The sequence below is a fragment of the Pan paniscus genome, chromosome 4 (assembly GCF_029289425.2).
Source record: "Pan paniscus chromosome 4, NHGRI_mPanPan1-v2.0_pri, whole genome shotgun sequence".
In the NCBI taxonomy this organism is placed as follows: domain Eukaryota; kingdom Metazoa; phylum Chordata; class Mammalia; order Primates; family Hominidae; genus Pan; species Pan paniscus.
The window spans coordinates 32,236,215-32,253,963 of NC_073253.2; the positions used below are offsets into that span (position 1 = coordinate 32,236,215).

General features: G+C 34.9%; 1 protein-coding gene and 1 non-coding gene across 3 annotated transcripts in view; both read left to right on the plus strand.

Annotated features, from left to right (window-relative positions):
- TMEM167A (transmembrane protein 167A) overlaps window positions 1-17,749 on the plus strand; it is a 230,032-nt gene that overhangs the window by 11,498 nt on the left and 200,785 nt on the right. Inside the window, exons 2-4 of one of the 2 annotated variants that reach the window (XM_003822247.3) lie at window positions 856-965; window positions 4,064-4,098; window positions 12,133-16,447. In XM_003822247.3, the coding sequence (XP_003822295.1) occupies window positions 856-965; window positions 4,064-4,098; window positions 12,133-12,203 (216 nt within the window). In that variant the 3' untranslated portion in view covers window positions 12,204-16,447. Of the gene's footprint in view, window positions 1-855; window positions 966-4,063; window positions 4,099-12,132; window positions 16,448-17,749 lie in introns of those variants that run through there. The other variant, XM_063604412.1, reaches the window with a different exon arrangement.
- Window positions 1,636-1,769, plus strand: LOC112440006 (small nucleolar RNA U109). The gene has a single exon (XR_003028216.1). It is a non-coding gene; the product is annotated as a small nucleolar RNA U109 (small nucleolar RNA).

Here is a 17,749-nt window from a genome sequence, read left to right on the forward strand (position 1 = left end):
AAAATAAGAGAAGGGAGGCAGATGGATTCAAGGAAACTTCCTTAAAAAGGTGATGCTAGAGCTGAATTTTGAATAGAATAAGTCCACCTCCATTTACTTTAACTGGAAACCTATGATTTTGTTTGACTGTGGAAACTTATGAAACTTATGGTTTCTTATGACTCTTGTGTTAAATTTTAACTTTGGAATAAGACTCAAACTATTAAATACAAGCTAAGTATCTTTTTTCCAAAATGCTTGGAGCCAGGAGTGTTTTGGATTTCAAATTTTTGGTGGGATTTTGGAATAATTGCATTATACTTACTTGTTGAGCATCTCTAATCAGAAATCCAAAATGCTCCAATGAACATTTTTTTTTAGCATCATTTTGGCACTCAAAAAATTCTGATTTTGGAACATTTTGGATTTTGGATTAGGGATGTTCAACCTGTAATGAATAACTTTTAAAAATCCAACAGTGAAAGTACAGGTGCTTGCTTTCTTTCTCCAAAATCTATTAGCCTAGTATTTGTCAACTCACGGAAAATTATAGCTTAAATTTAAAGGATGTTTATCCTTAAAAAAATTCAGAATTAAAAGAAACTTAGCTAGCATTTAAGTCTGTCTGCCCATTCTCCGCCCAGCCAAAGACTTAGAAAAGCTAGTAATTCTGCTAAGGCCATAAAACCAGCTATTGGCAGAGCTTGAAGACTGTAGAAGACCTCAAGATTCTGGTTTTAAGTGTTGCCAGACTTGTCATTCTGCTTGCCTTCTTGAAGAAATAAAAACATGACTCTAAATGTGGAATTGTCAAACATTTTTTACCTATGCAGTTTTTCTTGTGATATTAATTTTTCTTTTTTTTTTTCTTTTTAGTCTGCCATTTTCAATTTTCAGAGTCTATTGACTGTAATCTTGCTGCTTATATGTACCTGTGCTTATATTCGATCCTTGGCACCCAGCCTCCTGGACAGAAATAAAACTGGGTATGTTACTAATGATGCCTAATCACCCAAATTAGTTCTTACAGATGTTCAATGTAAGTTAACATATAAATTATTAGATAATTTAATTCCTACATATAATTTGGTTTTGTAATAACTTTTTTCATTTTCTTCCTGTTAAAAATTCAAAAACTTTATATTCACAATATCTTACTAAATTAAAAGGTAAATTTCAGAAGTGACCTAAAATGTGTTAAGAGTAAAAAATCGCATGAGGGATTTAACCTACTGAAGGTGAAAATAGATGTTAGTTGTCCATCAGTTTTTATGATAATACTCCATCTCCTTGTAGACACTGTCTTCTCTTCATTCCACCTTTTTCAGTAAAGTCCTGTTGAATTTATTCTTCAGTATTCACCCATTTGTTGAAATTACGTTATTTGTTGCTTGGCTGTGCATGAAGTCTTTCTATCCAGGTAGACAGTTTCATTGTATCTTTCCCTTCTGTACCCGCCAACTGTAAACTTAGAATTAAAGCATATGGTAGACTCTAGTAAACACTTATTCCTATTGATGACTTTATTGGAATTCTAATATAATGCATAATGTCCATCTAAGATATTTAAGTGTTTATCTCATTAAAGAATAATTACATAGTAGTAGAATACTTTCCCTATGCTATCACGAAAATTCTTCTTCAAAAGCAAGTAGGTTGCATGTGGAAATGTCTGCTTCTTATTCCTTGGGAGCAGGAATATGTTCATAACATGCTACATTAACAAAGGAGTTCTCAGGGCTGCCAACCTTCTAGTAAAGGTTGAGTGGTAGTATATTTCTCCAACATAAAAGACCAAAAAGAGCATGCCTATTTTTACATTTTAAAATATGTACTAATACAGTCAACTGTTTGAAAGCTTTTTTTAAAACCTTTATTTCTACTTATATACGTGTTAAGCACCATTTTATGTTGATTTATAACTAAGAATTATTTTGTATAGAAAATTTTATAGGCCTAGTCTCTTTCTGTTAAAATTACATGTTTTTATGAGACTCGTAATCTTTTATTATACTGAGAATATATACCATGCTTAGGTGGAGATATCTAGACAGATTGGATAAAGCAAGTTCTTGATGACTTCACTGTTTAAAATAACTTCAGTTTTTGCTACTTCAAATAATATAGAACTAAGCAGCAGAAAAAAAGATTACTACATGGTCTTTATCCTGGTTTCATAGACCTGATAGCATTATCAGCAAATATACTTATTGGTATTTAGCCATAATAACTAAGCAACGTAATTACATTTTTTAAATCAACTAACAGGGTTCGTGTGTGTGTGTGTGTGTGCTCATGTGTAAGTAAAATTGGGGTATTACAGAAATATATCTAGGTAGAGAAATATGTGGAAAAAACCAAAGTGGTGCTGCTAAGTCTCTGAGTTACCAAGTTAGGGTTCTTTACTCATTTATAAAAGCTGTTAATATGTTAATCCTGTTGTACCAGTTTCTTAATGATATTTTGTTTCTAGAATATTAGACCCAAAAAGACCTTGAGTTTGTGATCTTGTGGTTTTCAGTGGGTTCTAGAATGAAGGAGCCATGGCTTTGCAAATGCCTAACCTATTCCATTGTTTGATGAAGAAATGTTAGCCAATTTTAAGTGATACCTAGAGTTATCACGTGTATCCTTAGCCTATATATGAACACAGTACATCTAAGTCACCATTCTAAGGACTTTCCGTGTAATCACTCATTTCATCCTCATAACAACCCTTTGAGGGTGGGTCCTTTTGTTAAAGAGATACAATACCTTGCTCACAGTTACGCAACCAGTGAGTAGGATTTAATTTAAGCATAATTTGGCCTTTATTTTAGCTTATTTTCAGGAATGTATATGGGCTTTGTCATTTTATTTCTATGGTAAAATTGTTTAGCCTGTCAGAATATTCATACTTTGAAATAAACTCATGTTTTTGCTTAATTCCATTTAATCTAAACTATGTATATTCCAGTTCATAGCAGTTTCTATACATTGATGGTTGATAGGCTAAGAGACCTTTTGCTTTGAGTTCAGGAAGTTATACTTCAGAGGAGGAACATATATAGAACTTAACTGAACCAGAATTTTCTGTCAGTCTTACCCATTCAGATGTAATGATTCACTAGCCAGCCATCTCTTTTGGTAAAAAAAAAAAAAAAAAAGTATACTATAAATTTTCTGGAATTTAAGTATTCTGATTTTCTTGAGATAATAATTCAAATTTACGTAACATAATATTAATTTATCTTAATTTGCAACCATATGTGACACTATTTATAATTCTTTTACTTTGTCAGACCAACTAAGTAGTGTCCTTAGTGTTATTTTTTAAGATATCTCTATTCATTGATGATTCGGTCTTTTTTTAAAAATGATTTGTTATACATGCCAAATAAGTGATAACTCCATATAATATGTAATTCATAATATATTCATTCATACAGTTGAAATATATATCTCCATTCTAATACTTATTCCCAGAGTATGTGCTTTAAATGCCATATTTAGTGAATTCACATAGAGTGTCCTTTAAACTAGAAGATTTTCTACTTATATTGAAAATATAGGCACATTTTTAATTCTTTCTTAGTAAATGACACAGATAAGTAAATACCATCATTGGAATTCATTATTATAGATTATTTAACTTTAGAGCTACATTCTGTAAGAAATTAAAGTTTATTATAAGAGTGTTTTTGGTGTCACATTCAACCAAAAAATGTTCATTTAACATTTTATCAAAATTGATGCTTAAATTGCCATATACATTTTCTGCTTTTGAAAGTAGAGTAAGTCAACTGAATAGTAAGCCCTTATGCAAATTTTTGCCACTCTCACTAATTTGCCCTGGATTTGACCTATGACACTATTTATATTCCATTTCATAGCAGTTTCTGTACATTGATGGTTGATATGTCATTGTGTCCTACTTTCATACATGAATGGTGGCTCAACATCAAATAAGGAGATTTCAAATTTGAAGCAAAGTGTTAAAGGTTAATATGTTAATATACAATTAATTCCCTATATGATATCAAGAGAATAATTTACCTTTCCGAGTAATCAATAGCTACTTTTTTTCTTTTTTTATTCTATGCAGATTGTTGGGTATATTTTGGAAGTGTGCCAGAATTGGTAAGTGTCTATAATCTCCCTCCATTTCTTCAGCTGTAAATTGTTGACCAATTTACTTAGGTTATAATCTCACAAGTCAAATGTTAATTTTCAAAGGGCAGGCTTCCCAATTTTATGCATTTTTGCAAAAGTTTATAAGTTGTACCAAGCTCTTTTCCTTATGCTATTTAAAACCACATTTGGGCCAGGCGTGGTGGCTCACGCCTGTAGTCCCAGCACTTTTTGAGGCCAAGGCAGGAGGATTACCTGAGGTCAGGAGTTTGAGACCAGTCTGGCCAACATGATGAAACCCTGTCTCTACTAAAAGTTAGCTGGGCATGCACACCTGTAATCCCAGCTACTCAGGAGGCTGAGGCAGAAGGATCTCTTGAACCCGAGAGGCAAAGGTTGCAGTGAGCCAGATCACACCACTGTGCCCCATCCTGGGCGACAGAGTGAGACTCTGTCTCAAAATAAAAAAAGAATAAAACTAGATTTGGTGGATACTTCATTAACACAGAGACAGAAAAGTCTCTCTAATTTAGATATCAAATACCATGCATTCCTGGTATTGGGGGAAATAAATGTATGTGGTTTTATGCACACATGTTGATAGTATAGAAGTATAGAGCATGCTGTTGTGTATAATGTATACCATTTTGATAACTAGGATGTATTCCCATCTAATGAAAGTCTTTCTGAGCAGCTATCTGAACATAATCACTTTATTGCCCTATTTAAGTAACAGAATGTTTAACTGTTTTGTCTATTGAACCCATGTGGTCATAGCCGAACTGTATGACTCGAGTTAAAGTCTTGATCTTAGCTAAAAGGCCAAGAAGCAATTAAAGTTAAGGTAGATGTGGTTGTCTTACAACTTTCCATGATAAGAGATTAGTAGCATCATACATGTTTTTATAGTTAATAATGTACTCCTATCCATTCACCCTGTATATGTAACATTTAACACGGTACCCAGCACATAGTAGACTCTCAAATGATTAAGTGAATCAATTAACATGTATTTTATTGCATCATTCATCAGTATTTTTTTTTTTTTTTTTTTTGGAGATGGAGTCTTGCAGTGTTGCCCAGGCTGGAGTGCAGTGGCACGATCTCCGCTCACTGCAAGCTCCGCCTCCCAGGTTCAAGCGATTCTCCTGCCTCAGTCTCCCGAGTAGCTGGGATTACAGGCACCCACCACCACGCCCAGCTAATTTTTTGTATTTTTAGTAGAGACAGGGTTTCACTATGTCGGCCAGGCTGCTCTCCAACTCCTGACCTTGTGATCCGCCCGCCTCGGCCTCCCAAAGTGCTGGGATTACAGGCATGAGCCACTGTGCCCAGCCATTCATCAGTATTCTTGAATAATAAATTACACCCTTTTTTAACCTTTTTAATTAAAAAAAAAAAAGACTCCAGGCATTTGTACATATACCACTTGGACTGAAATTGAATATTTCTTATCTGTCCTCTTTGGAATCATTTGCATAACCAAAGAAAAATTCTTTTGTTTTAGTACTCTTCTTCTAACTTTGAATTTATGCTTAACTACTTTTCTTTCATAAAGCTGTTAGACATTTATAATGAAAAATATTTTTTCTACGTTTGACATTTATTGTTAGCCAGTCTGACAACAGCCTAAATTCTCTCAACTAATCCCTTTTAATAGGATGGAGAATTGAAGAGGCATCTCCATTAGATAAACTGTGTTCCCTTTAGAGTATTGTGTTATATTTTGGCTTTCAACTTCTCAGAGATGTGGAAAATTTAGAGGATGGTCCATAAAGGAAACAAACTTCATGAGATTGAAAAATACAAACTGTATAGTTTGAGTACCTGACTTCAAACTATACAGTTTGTATTTTTCAATCTCATGAAGTTTGTTTCCTTTATGGACCATCCTCTAAATTTTCCACATCTCTGAGAAGTTGAAAGCCAAAGTAAAAGGCTACAGTAACCAAAACAGCATGGTACTGGTACCAAAACAGAGATATAGATCAATGGAACAGAATAGAGCCCTCAGAAATAACGCCGCATATCTACAACTATCTAATCTTTGACAAACCTGAGAAAAACAAGCAATGGGGAAAGGATTCCCTATTTAATAAATGGTGCTGGGAAAACTGGCTAGCCATATGTAGAAAGCTGAAACTGGATCCCTTCCTGACACCTTATACAAAAATTAATTCAAGATGGATTAAAGACTTAAACGTTAGACCTAAAACCGTAAAAACCCTAGAAGAAAACCTAGGCATTACCATTCAGGACATAGGCATGGGCAAGGACTTCATGTCTAAAACACCAAAAGCAATGGCAACAAAAGACAAAATTGACAAATGGGATCTCATTAAACCAAAGAGCTTCTGCACAGCAAAAGAAACTACCATCAGAGTGAACAGGCAACCTAAAAAATGGGAGAAAATTTTTGCAACCTACTCATCTGACAAAGGGCTAATATCTAGAATCTACAATGAACTCAAATTTACAAGAAAAAAACAAACAACCCCATCAAAAAGTGGGCAAAGGATATGAACAGACACTTCTCAAAAGAAGACATTTATGCAGCCAAAAGACACATGAAAAAATGCTCAGTATCACTGGCCATCAGAGAAATGCAAATCAAAACCACAATGAGATACCATCTCACACCAGTTAGAATGGCAATCATTAAGAAGTCAGGAAACAACAGGTGCTGGAGAGGATGTGGAGACATAGGAACACTTTTACACTGTTAGTGAGACTGTAAACTAGTTCAACCATTGTGGAAGTCAGTGAGGTGATTCCTCAGGGATCTAGAACTGGAAATACCATTTGACCCAGCCATCCCCTTACTGGGTATATACCCAAAGGACTATAAATCATGCTGCTATAAAGACACATGTACACGTATGTTTATTGCGGCACTATTCACAATAGCAAAGAATTGGAACCAACCCAAATGTCCAACAATGATTGACTGGATTAAGAAAATGTGGCACATATACACCATGGAATACTATGCAGCCATAAAAAATGATGAGTTCATGTCCTTTGTAGGGACATGGATGAAATTGGAAATCATCATTCTCAGTAAACTATCGCCAAGGACAAAAAACCAAACACCGCATGTTCTCACTCATAGATGGGAATTGAACAATGAGAACACATGGACACAGGAAGGGGAACATCACACTCTGGGGACTGATGTGGGGTGGGGAGAGGGGGGAGGGATAGCATTTGGGCTATACCTAATGCTAAATGACGAGTTAATGGGTGCAGCACATCAGCATGGCACATGTATACATACGTAACTAACCTGCACATTGTGCACATGTACCCTAAAACTTGAAGTATAATAATAATAATAATAAAAGAAAAATACAAACTGAGTATTTGTAATGCAGGTATACCTCAGAAATACTGCATGTTCAGTCCCAGACCACCACAATAAAGCAAGTCAACAATTTTTTTTGGTTTCTGGTACACATAAAAGTTTTGTGTACATTAGTGGTCTATTAAATGTGGAGTAGCAGTGTGTCTTTAAAAACAATGTGTGTACCTTAATTGAAAAATACCGTGTTGCTAAAAATCACTGATGATTATATCTGACCCTTTAGTGAGTCATAATCATTCCGCTGGTGGAGGGTCTTGCCTCAGTGTTGATTGCTGCTGATTGATCAGGGTGGTGGTTGTTGAAGGTTGGGGTGACTGGCAGTTTCTTAAAATAAGATAGCAGTGAAGTTTGCCACATGGATTGACTCTTCCTTTCATGAAAGATTTCTCTGTAACATGCAGTGCTATTTGGTAGCATTTTATCCACAGTAGAATTTCTTTCAAAACTGGATTCAATCCTCTCAAACCCTCCACTGATTTAGGAACTAAGTTTATGTAATATTTTAAATCCTTTGTTGTCATTTCAACAATGTTCACGGCATCCTCACCAGGAGTAAATTCCATCTCAAGAAACCATTTTCTTTGCTCATAAGAAGCAGTTATTCATTCCGATTTCATCATGAGATTATAGTAATTCAGTCACATTTTCAGGCTCCCCTTCTAATTAAAGTTCTCTTACTCTTTTCACCACATCTGTGGTTACTTCCTCCATTGAAGTATTCGGTAAACCATGCTGTAAACAGATATGCTGTCATCCAGACTTAGTTGTTCTGTTTCTAGAGCATAGGCAGAGCAGATTTAGCATAATTCTTAAAAGCTGTAGAATTTTCAGCAGGTGAATGAGCATTGACTTCCACTTAAAGTCACCAGCTACATTTGCCCCTAACATGAGTCAGCCTGTCCTTTGAAGCGGTAGAAGCCAGTCACTGACTTCTCCTCTGTAGCTGTGAAATTCCTAGATGCCATCTTTTTCAATAGAAGGCCACTTTGTCTACATTGAAAATCTGTTGTTTAGTGTAGCTACTTTCATCAGTTATCTTAGCTAGTTTCTGCATAACTTGCTGTAGTTTCTTATCATTGGTGTATCATTTATCAAATAAGTTTGCCATCTTATATTAGCACAGTTCATGGTGCCCCACAACAATTGCAATGGTACCATGAAAGATCAATGATTGCAGATCACCATAAAAGATACAATAATAATGAAAAAGTTTGAAATATTGGGAGAATTGCCAAAATATGACATAGAGACACAAATTGAGCACATGCTGTTTTTAAAAAATGGCACCAATAGACTTGCTCAATGCAAGGTTGCCATAAACCTTCAATTTTTTTTCAAAGGGGCAATATCTGCAAAGCACGATAAAATGAAATATGTCTGTACTTAGAGATTTTTTTAGAGAAAACCTGGGAATTGATGTAATATGTCTGAAGATGGTTATAGCATAAACTAGTCTTCAAATCTTTAAAGCATCATATAAGGTTCATATGTTGTTAGCCATTGAAATAATTTTGAGAGCAGGTTTTCTTCCCTTAAGCTTTTAATGATAGGCAAGACCCATTAATGGTGGAAATTGTAAGCATAATACTAAATTATCCCGAAGTCCTTTCTAAATCTGTGATGATGAAATCATAAGGTTCTTTGGCCTTTCCAGGTTCTTGTTATGGCAAATGATAGTATAAGCATAAAAGACTTCATAGAAAAGTGCCTGTTTCAAGGCCATAATTCTGATATAATGACTATTGAAACAGACTTTATCTTCCAGAGAAATAAGTACGACTTTAACGTATTCAGCTATTCTTCCTCAGTGTTCTGTCATACTTTGTTCTCTCTTACGGTGATAGGTCTAAGAGTCTTTCTTTTGTAATAAGTATCATTACCTTAAACTGGTAAAATCACAGATATACCCTAGATAAGTAGTTACCACTCTGGGACATTTGACAAAATAGAGAGACAGCTTTGATAGTCACAGCTGGACTCAGGGACAGGTAGTGGGTATAGGTGAGGGATGTTGCTAAGCATCCTAGGATGCACAGGGAATCCATCACAACAGAATTATCAAGCTCAAAATGTCCATAGTACTGGAGTGAGAAGGGCTGCTCTAGATTTACAGAAATTTATGGTGCAGACTTATCTGGCACTCAGTTATGAACAACTGCAAACCCTGAAATAATAGGAGAAATCTTAAGCACTTCAAAAAGAACCAAGAAAAGAGTGACAAAATAGCATCCTCAATGGTTAATACTGGTAGTTAGTGGTAAATATAAATATACACACACCAAACTGCATGCTTCAGAGACAAGTTACTCTGAGAAAGAATATGGCCAAGAAACAGTGGTTAAGAATACCTCAAGTAAAGTACAAAGAGAGAACATAATGGAAGAGCAGGTCTGGAGTTAAGAGGCATCGTTTTCATCTCAGTTTTATTAAATCGCTAATGCATAAAGAAAATATTAAGGTATTTTAAATCCATCTTATGTAATGAGAGAAGTGTGTACAGTTCCATTTAGTAGCCAGCCCAAACAGCCCCTTTGTTCACAATTATTGCTTGAAAAGAACATAGCTGAGTTTAAGATGTCTAGTTTGTATCTTTCTTAATGATTTCCTGTTGTATGATCTGTTTTTATGTCTGATTATAAATAGTGTCTAGTGTCCTTTTTTTTTTTTGCTTGTTATTTATTATTTCCATTTTCCTCTCTTGACTGTATGAATGCTATAGGTTGAATGGTTCATTTCAAATGTTCATTCTTGCCAATTCTGTGAAAGCATTAGCTTTTCATTTTGGCAGAGTGACTTAGAAAATGTTGCTGATATGCTGCTTTCTCAAGCATATGCTCCTCTCTTATCTTGACACAGAATATATCCACAAAGAAATGATACAATTTTAATGGGAAAAGACCTAGCCAAATCATCTTATCATGTTACACATCACATTACAGCAACTGTTTTACATTCACTTATACAGACCTAAGACCAGACAAAAAGTAACATTAAAACCCAAGTTCAACTAAAGATGTTTAGCTCTACCACATGGCAGTCTCTTTTAAGAAAATTAAAAACAGGAAAATTAAATCCATATGTAAATGATAGCATTCTAAGTTGAAGGATGAGGAAAAGGGGAACTTCCTCAAAAATTAATTTCCACCATATGGAAAACTTAGGACAGTATTAATTTCTTTTAAGTATTTAATAAGACTATATGAGATGAGGGTATATAGCCCTAGTAAGAGTGACAGGCTTGCTTACGAAGTCTTTCTGAAATTTATTTACAAATGGGGTTGTTTTTGTTTTGTTTGGTGACTTGGGCTTTTTTCTCCAAGAGAATTAGCATTGTTTACAGATTGTGACCCAAGATTTTTTTTAATTTTAAAAGATTTTTATTTTCAGTTGAGGTGATGGTATTGTAAAAACAGTTTCACTTTCTAGATTTTTTTTAGCCGGAAGGCAGTCCATTAAATGTCTACGGATTAAACAAATACTTTCAGAAAAACCCCAAAAGTTTATTTTTTTGTATGTGTATAATATTTTCTATGGAAATTAACAATGAGCAGACACTAAGACATAAACTCAATAATATGGCAGTGTGAGGTCAGTGAGGAAGCTATAAAAATGAAAATGACCTTGAGAATTTTAGTTAATAAAGATGGTCAGGATGAACATTTTCTAGAGGTAGTTTGCTGAACTTGCTAAGTGGAATAAGGAGTTTCATTAAGAAAGAGTTGACTTTAAACATCATGGAAAAGCACAGGTGAGGGTAGTGTAAACCATCTCTACTAGAGGATGCCAGGCACATACCCAGGATTATTTCTAGAAGTAGTTTCTTCTTCCTTTCTTATACCGCCCTCATGGCAGCATAGAAATGTCTGGTGCTTTATGAATTAGTATAGCCTTGCAGTTATTGAAGGAACAGAGAAGAATAAGATCAATTTGAGTTAACTCATGATGACATGATCTCTATCTGTTTGCGAGACAATTCACAAGCCAGTTTTAGATTTACTTCGTGCAAAGGAAAGCATCCAAATACAAGCATTCCTTAAATGCATGTGAAAAATTGACTGATACAGAAGTGGTTAGTTTTAGTTCTACTTTTCTAACCCAGAGTAAGCATACTATCTCAGAAATAGTTTTTCTAATTTTTTTAATTAAGCATTTTAATTTGTCCATTTTTTAAATGCAGTTTTATTGACCATCCTCTCTTTATTTTCATCCATGAATGCTCCCCCTTCCCTGTACCTTTAAGTGTCACAAATTGCTACCAGTAAGGAAAACTGTTGTGTCTTTTTATGGATGGAAGTTTTGTTCTTTTTATAGACAGAAAATAAACAATATTTCTTTGGCCTCAATTGAGTCGAGATCGTTTCTCTTGGATCTCTGTCCTACATTCTGCATTGTATTTTTTAGTGTCTGAGTTTACACAGTGACAAAGAAATGATGCTTTCGAGGTTTTCTAAATATATGAAAAGAAGATCCTCTTAGAAATAAATTGATATATTAATAGTTTAGCCCATTCTGTATTGTACTTGTTTTTTATGTTGCATCTAGTTTTTGTCACTGCCCCACCCCCAATGTGCGGGCCTCCTAGGGAAGAATGTTATCTTGATTCTTATGGTAGTATAACCTTGTCATAGCCAGGTTAGCCACTCAGTTAATCAAGATGAATATCTCCTTTTTTTCAACAGGCGAACGGAAGAGTCCTTATGTTGCAGTATGCTGTATAGTAATGGCCTTCAGCATCCTCTTCATACAGTAGCTGGGGAAAATGCCAGAATTTAGTTGCCATCAGATTTGATTGTGAACAAGGACTGACTGCAGAAAATAATGGAAAGGATGTTTAACTCTTTTATCTCCGAACATTGAATGAGATAAATTTCCAGATGCTGTTCTCTATTTTAATGTTATTGGACCAATGTTCTGTATAAACAATTAAGATGTAACCATTTAATAGTCTGTAACAATCAACCTCAGTACTGTCACTACAATATTACATTCTGCAAATGTTATTCTGTTGTATCAGATACGAAATTTTAGTGAGGTATCTCTAAGGCACATAGTAGAAAACAAAATTGGTTAATTACTCAAGTTCCTTTCACTGTGATTTGGAAATGATTTAATCTTTATAGAATGAGACCCTTTTTTGGACTAGCTTTTTTATTAAAATGGCTCAATTTGTGTTGATAAGGATTGCATTAATATTTAATAGTGCTTGCTTTTCCTCTGGGCACACCATTTTGATCATTAACCAGAGTACCTCTACTCTTAGCAAACTCTAGTTTATGACAAGTATTTAAAATATTTAAAACAAGCTTATGCAGTTTTTTAGGACGAAGGTAAATGAGATGTAACTTAAAAATACTATTGGGAAAATGTTGATATTTAACATTAGTGGATTTAGACTAGCCAAATGACATAGTAGGCTCTGAAACATCTTGTCAAGTATATGTATTTTGTGCATGAATTTTTGCTGGAAAGCTGTCTTTCTCTGAAAAACACAACATTCTTAGAATGAAAAGAACAATTATAAAATAATTATCCTATATGTGTTTTTCATTCTTTTTAGTGTCATGGCTTCAAAAATGAAACATTTATTTTAATTGCCGTAAAGGAACTGTATTTTTGTTTTGTTTTTTAACACAGCACTTTAAATCCAGTTTGTGTTTTGTCAACTTGAACTGGAATCTCTTTTGTTACTTTGGAGGTGATAAATAGTTTTCAAATCTACTGATTTGTATACTGTGGCACAAGTATCTTTGAACTTTGATAGTGAAAGGAGACCTTCAACAATTTTTAGTCTAGGCAAGAGGAATATTAGGAATGTGACTTCTAAATTTTACAATAGAGCAGTTATTTTAAGGTCATGGTTAACATTTCTTAAGGTTCAACTAAAATTCAGTTAAAATTTCAGAGCTACGAGGAACTTAAATCTTAGCTAAAAATTACCTGTTGTAGATAGTATTAATTAGATTGTTTGCAGCTATTAATTCATCATAAAGATAAAATGAACAAACTCTTCCTTTTTTTAAACAAAAAAAGAAAATTATTTCTAGATTAATAGGCTAGTAGTTATTTCTGCAGAAACAAAGTATGGAACTGAAAGCCACCTATTTTTATTTTAGACTAATTTAAACCACTTGGAATGGATTCTAGGAAACATCTTAAGCTTGTGTGTTGCCTGTGGTGGTTTTTTGTTTGGGGGTGTTTTTTGGTTTTGGTTTGATTTTCTGTATTTTGTTATCTGGGGATTTTTTGTTTGTTTGTTTTGGTTTGGTTTTGGTTTTATATTTTTGGCATGTCTATGGCAGTTAAAAGTGGTATATTTTGCTTTAGATAGGGAATCAGGTTATAATCATTGTTCTTCCTCTAAACTGCCTCTTGGGCTTTACATCAGGTCAAGGATTTTTAGGGTTTCTCAAAAATAGGATTCTTGTCAGTGTATCCATGCTGAGTAAGTCACCTTTCTGGCTCTAATTTCTGGGTGGCCATCTGTTGTCCAGCTCTGCTGCCAACTGGACTTTCCGAAAGCCATGTCAACTAATTTTTTATATGCTAAGACAAATCGAATATGAAAAGAGGAAGAATATTCTAGATATTCTAAGACATTTCTTAATTTGGCATCTCAGAGGAGGTAGGTGGAAAGTAAAGGAAGAGATAATTTTGGGGGAAAATTTGTGGAAACATACAAAACGTTTTGCTTTGTATAGATGCTAAACAGAGTGGGAGGCAGCATATTTGTAACAACAACCATTCTGACCTTTTGAAACACAAGCTTTTGGAGAAGTCAGGGAGAGACTCAGTATGAATAAAAGCAATTAACATTTTCTTTAATGTATATTTTTCAAAGAGGACCACTGAATCCTGTTCTCTCTAACCCAAGGGGCAGTGTAGGTGGTTTTAAGCCCACAGAATATTGAGATATTTCTCTTGTGGTTTTGGTGGGGTGGTGGGATGCAGAAGGTTATTAAAGATCAATTTAAGCATCAGATAGACTATCTCTTTTATTTTTTTAACTTTTAGGTTCAGGGGTACATGTGCAGGTTGTTATATAGGTAAACTCATGTCAAGTGGTTTTGTTGTACAGATTATTTTGTCACCCAGGTGCTAAGCCTAGTACCCAGTAGTTATTTTCCCTGCTCTTCTCCCTCCTCCCACCCTCCACCCTCAAGTAGGCCCCAGTGTCTGTTGTTCCTTTCTTTGTGTCCTTGAGTTCTCATCATTTAGCTCCTACTTCTAAGTGAGAACATGTATTTGGTTTTCTGTTCTGTGTTAGTTTGCTAAGGATAATGGCCTCCAGCTCAGATGGAATATCTCTATCATATAGACCTGTTGTTACAGGGCAGGATCGGATGATGGACACTGAAGTCCTCAGCTTGCTAAGTTCAGTTGCTCTCCCTAGCCTCCTTTTGGCTTCAGAGTCTTTTGATTCCATCTATCCTGGTATTTTTTGTGTGCTGATGTTTAGTTCTGGATTGGCTTCAGCTGTGCTAATAGGAAGGGCGTTGTCTTTTCAAGCAATCTTAAAAGGTGGTCAATCAAAAGGCCAGAGTCTGAATCCCTTCTGTGGCTTAAATAATTTGAGGATCAAGTCCAGTGTCTTGTTAATCCCTGTTCTACTGTGCCAGACACTATCTTGAATGCTTTTATATGTTCAGGTTCAAAATCGCTCTTTCATACCAGGGGATGATAGTAACGTGTAACTTGCAATAGATTCCTTCATCTTAGTAATAAGATGATCAGTCTAGTTAGGACAAAATAGAGATTGAATAAATTAACTTTTCCAAGTTTACAGAGTAAAAATGAGCAGATCTCTGCCTGGTTTTGTGAAAAAGAGTTAGCACCGGTAAATAGAATATTTCTACTCCTACACCATTCTTTCAGTATATCATCACTGAAGACAGGAAGATAGGCACACAGATTCTTCCTCGTAGTAATTCATAGTGCACTAGGTGAAAGAGATGAAGTATGTATTAAAAGTACAATGTGATGGCATTTATTATTCAGATAATCCCAGGATTCTAGAAGAAAATAAAGAAGAGTGACAGTTCAGTTAGGGTGTGAACTTCCAGAGGAGCACTGCTTAAGCTGAACTTGAGAGCATTGTGCAAAAGCACAGTAGTCTGTTAAGAACTAGAAATAACCTAGCTTGTGCCACTTCGGGAGTATTAAGACATAAGCCTAGAAAGGTAGACAAAGGTTAGATCTTAGACTGTCTTGTATTTTTCTCATTCCTGTTGATTACCTACCTCAAAATTGAATATGTTTTTCCTCCTGCCTAACACAAAACTACTCAAGGGCAGAAATTTAAATTCTTCCTTGGTGTATGTGCAAAGAAGGTTGAATATATTCATGCCTACCTTATTTTGGACTAGGAATACAGTAGTATACTTTCCGAAGACTTGCCTGAATAATATATAAGGTGGAGGCAACTGACTAGTTAGGTCAGTATTTTTAGAAACTCTTAATAGCTCATACTCTTGATACCAAAAGCAGCCCTGATTGTTAAAGCACACACCTGCACAAGAAGCAGTGATGGTTGCATTTACATTTCCTGGGTGCACAAAAAAAAATTCTCAAAAAGCAAGGACTTAGGCTTTTTGCAAAGCCTTTGAGAAGTTACTGGATCATAGGAAGCTTATAACAAGAATGGAAGATTCTTAAATAACTCACTTTCTTTGGTATCCAGTAACAGTAGATGTTCAAAATATGTAGCTGATTAATACCAGCATTGTGAACGCTGTACAACCTTGTGGTTATTACTAAGCAAGTTACTACTAGCTTCTGAAAAGTAGCTTCATAATTAATGTTATTTATACACTGCCTTCCATGACTTTTACTTTGCCCTAAGCTAATCTCCAAAATCTGAAATGCTACTCCAATATCAGAAAAAAAGGGGGAGGTGGAATTATATTTCCTGTGATTTTAAGAGTACAGAGAATCATGCACATCTCTGGTTAGTTCATATATGTCTAGTGTGTAATAAAAGTCAAGATGAACTCTCAAGAGCCTCCTACTTTTGTCTTATTGTCAGATATGTGAAAGCAGTTTTTAGAGGTTAAAAAATGGAAATTTCCACCTTTCTAGTAGGATGAGAATAGAGAAATGTTCTATTTTTTTTTTCCTACCTGCATTTGCATTCATGGATGGCCAGGATTCGTTTTGGGGTATTATTTTTATTGTTGTTTTGCATCCTACTAGCTATTGGATCTACTATATTGCTGTTATCATTGAGTATGCTTTTAAGAGCCTTAAATGACTCCAGCAGTTTGCTTTGGGTGTGAAGTCTTTAATTTTCCCAGAGATGGTGGAAATCGGATCCTGAGTGAAAGTGACAGTTATCAATTACTGAGTTATTTTCAACCTTGTCCTCAACTGGGAGCCTTCAGATGCCCAAACATTCTGGCAAGTGGCTATTATTTTCTGTCTAAAATCTGTTTGTGAGCATTGTCCATCAGTCAGATTATTCAGCCAATTTATACTATTATTAGTATTTACTGAGAAATATGAAAAGGCTTTTGTCTTGCTTTGAGGAATGTGGTCTTCCTGCTGTTAGCTTCCCAAAACTGAATAAACACAGACCAACCTTTGTCAGACCTGTAACTAGAAGGAATTTACCTAACCAAATGAATTGTAGCAATTGTATTTTTAGTTAGATTTAGATCTAAGAAAATACTTCAGATATAAATTGAAAGGCAGTATCTTAGTTGTTTCCTTCAGTAAATATTGTAAACGTACCCCACTGCCCCATTAAACCACCAGTTGATAAAAGACATTATAGGAAAATCACTAAATTTCCGATTTATATTAATAACAAGTCAAAAGAATTCAAAATGGCTTTGCTTAAGACCACCGAATTTAATATAACCAGGAAAGCAAAATCTGTTTTTAATTCAGAGGGTTTACATTAATGTCCTTACCGATAACAGATTCATCTAGGGGTGGAAGGGAGGGCAAGGGCAAGGGAGAAAACATAAATATTGGAAACAAGGGTAAGTTACTTCACACACGCTTTGTGGAGGATGAGAACACTCATTCAGAAACTGCATGATACCCAGACACTACTGTTTGAGCTTTGACAAGGGAAGTAGCCTAAAAGCAAATGTGTAGGGATGTAGCATTTGTTCCCAAAGTGCTAAAACCTGTAATTTATCAGCCACCTCAACTTTTTTTATTTCTATAGCTAGGCTAAATACTGGAAAAAAATAAAAAGAAGTAAGAAAATAGACATGAGGGATTTCAAGGCCAGCATCAAAGAATCTTTGCAGTAATGAAGTGTTAAAAGGGATCTGGAGGCTCAGGATAATA